This window comes from Taudactylus pleione, unplaced genomic scaffold, assembly GCF_031769625.1.
Source record: "Taudactylus pleione unplaced genomic scaffold, aTauple2 ptg000169l, whole genome shotgun sequence".
NCBI lineage: Eukaryota > Metazoa > Chordata > Amphibia > Anura > Myobatrachidae > Taudactylus > Taudactylus pleione.
The window spans coordinates 1513009-1520171 of NW_028284571.1; the positions used below are offsets into that span (position 1 = coordinate 1513009).

The following is a 7163-nucleotide window of genomic DNA, read 5'->3' on the forward strand; positions in this document are numbered from 1 at the left end:
TTGGGCACGACATGCGCGATATGCATGGGCGCCCAAAAACAATTAACGGGAGAGAGGGCAATAATTGAATCACCACCTAAGAGCTTGAATACCGCTGAGGAGAGTATAATTACAACTTCTAAGTAAGATCATTATGTAGAGAATACAAAAGATGAGAGGGCCCTATTTGGACAATCAAAAGTTTAATTTGCTTAATTTTATTTAATTGTACATTCCTGATTCAATTCTAATATAACAGAAGGAAATGTTGTAAAGCAACATTTTTCTTTGAGTACCTAATGACCTGTGTGTAAATGTCTATTTATACAGCGCCATTGATTATGTAGTCTGCAGGAAGTAATCCACAATACAAATGCAGTAAACACAAGAGTATTGCCACAAAGAGAATAATAAATTAGACAAACAGCTCGTAAGTGTCAATTCATATAGCCATCTGAAATACAAGGGTGAAGTTACAGGTTTATTTGATCACTTCGCTCAGCAAGTGGGCATTCAGTAGTGTTTGACAATATGAAGGGAGCACACAAAATGGTCATTAGCAAATAGATTTTAATATGAGCTGTACTATAATACACATTTAAATGCAAAACCTCTTACAGCAAAGACCTGGCAGTGATAAGATGTTACATGAGCACTGGGGATGGGCTGTAAGACAAGATTAGATGATGGGCTCTATTTATTAAGATCACTCCAGAAAGAATATTTTCTATTGTTGCTCATCGCAGCGATAAAAAAAAATAATATATATTTATATATATCTTTTTAAAGCACAGAGGTGGCGTAACTAGCGGGGGTTGAACGAGGCACGTGCCCTGGTTGCTGTTGGACCTGGCGGGGGTGTCACCGCCGTCCAGGTCACTGCGGTCCATGCCACTGCACAGTAATACAAACACACCACTGCCGTGTAGTGCATTCACTGACAGTCCCACTTGTTCGCCACTCCTATGTTAATAATCCATCCTTCTGGGTGCCTTTGCTTAGACAAGTATAGAAATCGCAGGTGGTACTATACAGAACATACCAGGCACAGAACTACAGGATTGTGGCGTCATCCCGTCCTCGGGCAGGAGGAAGCACATCTCAGAGATCTAGCACAAGCTGCAATAGATTCATTGTGGGAATAAAAGGTAAGCGTTATCTTGTATTCGTTTATATGTTGTTATTCCTGAAGACTGGGTTCCATGTAGCCCCGAAATGTTGATTCTATAAATATGCTTAATAGAAAAATCCTTGAGTGCTGTACCTGGTATGTACTGTACAGTACCACATGCGATATACTGTATATATATATATATATATATATATATATATTATATATATATATATATATATATTATATATATATATATATATATATTATATATATATATATATACTACCATTCAAAAGTTTGGGGTCACTTAGAAATTTCCTTATTTTTGAAGGAATAGCACTGTTTTTTTCAATGAAGATAACATTAAATTAATCAGAAATAAACTCCATACATTGTTAATGTGGTAAATGACTATACTAGCTGCAAACGTCTGGTTTTTAAAGCAATATCTACATAGGTGTATAGAGGCCCATTTCCAGCAACCATTACTCTAGTGTTCTAATGGTACATTGTGTTTGCTAAGCGCGTTAGAAGACTAATGGATGATTAGAAAACCCTTGAAAATCCTTGTGCAATTATGTTAGCACAGCTGAAAACGGGTTTGCTTGTTAGAGAAGCTATAAAACTGGCCTTCCTTTGAGCTAGTTAAGTATCTGGAGCATCACATTTGTAGGTTCGATTATACTCTCCAAATGGCCAGAAAAAGAGAACTTTTATGTGAAACTCGACAGTCTATTCTTGTTCTTTGAAATGAAGCCTATTCCATGCGAGAAATTGCCAAGAAACTGAACATTTCCTACAACGGTGTGCACTACTCCCTTCAGAGAACATCACAAACAGGCTCTAACCAGAATAGAAAGAGAAGTGCATTAGAGTCTCTAGTTTGAGAAATAGACGCCTCACAAGTCCTCAACTGGCAGCTTCATTAATGGTACCCACAGAACGCCAGTGTCGACGTCTACAGTGCTTCCAGGATGCTGGCCTTCTAGGCAGAGTGGCAAAGAAAAAGCCATATCTGAGACTGGCCAATAGAAGAAAAGATTAATATGGGCAAAAGAACACAGACATTGGACAAGGGGAAGATTGGAAAAAAGTGTTCTGGACAGACGAATCGAAGTTTGAGGTATTTGGATCACACATAAGAACATTTGTGAGACGTAGAACAAGTGAAAAGATGCAGGAAGAGTGCCTGACGCCATCTGTCAAGCATGGTGGGTAATGTGATGGTCTGGGGCAGCTTTGGTGCTGGTAAAGTGGGATATTTGTACAAGGTAAAAGGGATTTTGAATAAGGAAGGCTATCACTCCATTTTGCAATGCCATTCCTGTGGACAGCGCTTTATTGGAGCCAAATTCTTCCTCCAACAGGACAATGACCCAAAGCACACCTCCAAATTATGCAAGAACTATTTAGGGAAGAATGGTATTCTATTTAGGGAAGAATGGTATTCAGCTGGTATTCTGTCTGTAATGGAGTGGCCAGCGCAGTCACCAGATCTGAACCCCATTGAGCTGTTGTGGGAGCAGCTTGACCGTATGGTACGCAAGAAGAGCCCATCAAGCCAATCCAACTTGTGGGAGGTGCTTCAGGAAGCATGGGGTGAAATTTCTTCAGATTACCTCAACAAATTAACAGCTAGAATGCCAAAGGTCTGCAATGCTGTAATTGCTGCAAAAGGGGCATTCTTTGATGACAGCAAAGTTTGAAGGACAAAATTATTATTTCAAATAAAAATCATTATTTCTAATCTTGCCAATGTCTTGACTATGTGTTCTATTCATTTTGCAATTCATTTGATAAATAAAAGTCAGTTTTCATTGTAAAACACGAAATTGTCTGGGTGACCCCAAACTTTTGAACGGTAATGTGAGTATATATATAATATATATATATATGTATATATATATATATATATATATACACAGGTTGAGTCTCCCATATCCAAAATGCTTGGGTCCAGGGTTATTTTATGTTTCATTTACACCTTATGCACACAGCCTGCATGTCATTTTAATCAATATATTTTAAATTATTTCATGGCTCAAACAATGTTTGTGTACATACATAAAATGAATTAAAGTTTCATATACACCTTATACACACAGCCTGAAGGTCATTTTATACAATATTCTTAATAGTTTGTGCCTTAAACAAAGTTTGTGTACATTGAAATATCAAAAATCAAAAGGTTTCATTATCTCAGTCATGCTAAAAAAATTCAGTATTTCGGAATATTTGGATATTGGAGACTCAACCTGCATACCACTCATAGGTATTTATACCACTCATAAGGAATGAAGGTACTCTCCTGGCTTGTGTAAACAGAAAAAATAAACGTCTTTTTAATCCAATAAAATCATAACAGTTAATTGCACCAACGTTTTGGTGACATCAACAAATCAATGATGCAAAACAGATATACCTACACAATATAAATATTTAGTTTTAAATTATAAATGAAAAAAAAAATACTTTATTTGAATAAAATGCATTTTTTCCTGTGGCCATCCCAGCTATCATCATCCAGAGATGGCATTAGCAGGCACTGGGCAGCTGTTGTACAAGTCACTTAGTAGAATGCCCCCCCCCCCCCTCCCCACACCCAGGTGAAGGCTACTGGTTGGCAGGGCTTTGATAAATAAGTGAATACCCTACCTCCAAAGGCTTTATTGCCTTTGATAAATCGATCTCTATGTCCAACATTAGAACAAGGTACTCTAGGAAGCATACCTCTAAACATTACACGGCGCTGGGGGCGTGCCTTCTACCCAGGGGACATCTCTAGCACCTAAAACACCCCCTTCCCCTGTTGCAAGGATCACTTGGTCCCAGTTGGGACAGTACCTAAAATCAGGACAGTTGGGAGGGATGCAGAAAGGGTGGGGAATATGTAAAGTAAAAGGTGGCTGTCAGCTAGACAGGGCAGGGGAGAAAGATCTCCCAGATTCTTCTACATAATAAACAGGAGAGACTGCAGCCCTAAACATTCTATATAATCACTTTTCCAAATATTTTTGATCTTTAGCAAAAATAACATTCATATTTACAAATAAGCAATGTTATTTCAAATATATTGCAAATCATTCATATAATATCTGTTACCCATTAACCACAAAAAATAAACATTTAAAAAAAAAAGCAACATTATCAGTGGCAGATTTAACCAGCCCTCCAGTAAAATACACCACTACACCCCAGTAAGGCCCCAGTCCCCTAGTCCAGACTCCATGCACTGGCAGCAGCAAGCTTCACATCTCCCAGGGAGAGGAGTTTTCTCACCCTGGGACTGCCAGTCCTGACTGCTGTTAGCAGAAAGCACTTCCAAAGGGTAGCCACTTCTGCCATATTGAGTACGCCAGTGCTACCTGGCTCCTAGTGGCTGCAGCTGATGCAGTCTCCAGAAGCCAGATTTTGTGTGCATGCGCTCGTCCCCCTTCCTTCCCTAGTAGATTAGTTGACAATGCGCAATGGACGTACCTGACCCACCCAACTGCTGCGACGCTCAACATGAATTGCAGCCGAGCAGCCCCCCTCTCTCCACGAGGTAGTAGCTGGCATTGCACGTTATGCATTTGTAGATAATGGATCCTATCATTCATCTAATAACCTAAGTTTGTGTAAGAAACAATATCTCAAAAAAGCAATCTCACGTGCACAGAATAATTCCTAAAGTCCTTATTTGGAAAGCATATTACACTACATGGCCTGAGGCCACTGTTCATTGTTACAAATCGCCCATAGATACCACCGGTGTACCCTATCCAGAATGAAATAATAAATTGTAAAAAATGAAAGACAAAAAACAGCATCCTATAGATAATAAGCTTGTGAGCAGGACCCTTCTGCCTCATTGTCTGTCTGATATTACCCAGTCTTGTTTTATTAATGTTTGGTTCCCTTATATATAAATGCAAAGGATTATGCAGCCACTATATAAGTAAATGTTAATAATAATATCAATAATAATAATAATAAAAATAATAATAGTAATAATCATCTTTAAAAGGTCTGGAGTTTACTTAAGAGGAGTTTTTTTTTTATTTTCAGCAGTACAATACATCCACTGAGTGTTACCCTGCACTGGTACAATGCATATGGATAACACCTACATTATGCTGCAAATTTCACCAAACTTCCAGAACAGGAGAACACTGTGCAGGCGGCCATGGTAAAAATAGGAGAGTAGATACAGACAAAGACCTCTGGGAACTTTTTCTCAGAGTGAGGGAAAATGTATTCTTCTAATGGAAATATTCATCTTGCAGCCAGGACATTAACATAACCAGAGGGGAATGTGTATTTACATAAGCTGACCAAGTCTCGGCAAAAAGAAAAAAATTATTTGGCATACTGTATACTTCCTATAGTGTTACATTTCGTCTGAGTTTAATTAAAAGTTGACAGCCGCATAATCAACTATCCTAATAAACAAAAAAACACTCCAGGGAAAAAGGAGGGGGAATAGGAAATGAATAGACTGCCCTTAAAATAAATATCTGTCTATATATTATATTTGGCGCTGCCCAAAATAAACATTGTCTTGGCTATATGGTCGAGGTAAAGCTTTTCATGGTACTGTACACCCAAGTGGTTATGCAGAAGTTAAAGTATTTCCCTCATGGAAATGAGTTATATATTTTACTGTTTGGCTGATTATACTGTATTTGGTGTGATGGGAAATTTACAGGCATCACAATGATGTTCGGAACAGAACAGTATGTGTTTTTGTTACGCCCTGTGACTAAACTATGTACACGGTTACTGAAATATTGAATGGAAATACCAGATGACTGTGTGTTACCTGTAAGCACACTGCTAGTGAATCACCTGTAGCTATCCAGGACTGAGCAGGGTACACATCACAGGTTAGCAGCTAGTTTCATCCTGCTCTGATGTCAAAGTTATGTGTCTCTGCTCCACCCCTCCCAGTCACACTGTCCTCCTTACCTGAGTCACTGCATGACCTCACCTGTTGCCATACACTACCTGTCAGCTCTGAGACACCTGTGCTATACAAACACACAGATTTCTCCCCTCACAGTCACTGCTGGTCACATTTACAGTATGTTACATAAGGGGAAAAAATACTAAATATTCTATGTTAAGGAGGCACACAATAATGACTCACAGTCATATAAAACATAGTATGCTATCTATGTATCATTGCTCCTGCCATCCTAATGGAACTCAGGGCACAAATTCCATGGTCACTTAGTGAACAAACTGCAATGTTCCATTTTAAGAACTAAAACACCAATACAAAACCCTAATATAATATACTACACAAAATCATGTACTGAATCCTAGCTCTGTAACTACATTAGTATGATAGGATAAACAGGTATCTAATTCCAATACTATTTACATAATTTATCACTTACTGAACTATACTAGTATTCTCAGATCAAAGTCGCTTTGTATCAGGATTCTAAACATTCAACCCCAGTAGAGGATGGGAGATATATTCATATATACATATATATAATACAAGGCAACAGGTGATAATACCTCCCCCAGGTGAGCACAGTCTCCCATAGGTGACAGGAGTACACTAAATAGCTCTCCAGTGATGACAGGGTATCGGGACATGAGACGGGGGATGTCACTGACCTGTGTTACACGCTGTTCCCTCTGGCACTGCAATAATAGGTGGGGTCTGTGGCATCCTTCTATCCAGGAACTGTCCCCTGAGCTGGCACTCTAGAGTCCCCCACTCTCCTGGTAGTAGTCTGTTGTCAGCTGCAGTTCTATCTGTGGCTGTGCTGTGGTCCTGCCCCCTCCCTGTCTGCAATGCATTGTGCCTGGGTAAGGGCTACTCCCATTTAAAGTTGTAGCAAATATATACAATTATACTCATCATCACAATACTAGCACATAGGACTGGCACTCCAATTATACAATGAATTACTGCATCTCGTGCCATCCGAAGATATGTGCTGTAATAGTTAACAGTGTGGGAGGCACTCGTGGGCTGAAATGAAGACAGTATAATTGTTTATAAGTTGTTTCTGTATGTACGCATCTATCTATCTATCTATCTATCTATCTATCTATCTATCTATCTATCTAT

The 7163-nt window shown here is 38.9% G+C and overlaps 1 protein-coding gene across 1 annotated transcript in view; it reads right to left on the bottom strand.

Annotated features, from left to right (window-relative positions):
- NIPAL1 (NIPA like domain containing 1) overlaps nt 1-6765 on the bottom strand; it is a 31053-nt gene extending 24288 nt beyond the window's left edge. Inside the window, exon 1 of the mRNA XM_088475279.1 lies at nt 6704-6765. Coding sequence (XP_088331405.1) covers nt 6704-6758 — 55 coding nt within the window. The 5' untranslated portion in view covers nt 6759-6765. The remainder of the gene's footprint in view (nt 1-6703) is intronic.
- Nucleotides 6766-7163: the final 398 nt, after the last annotated feature.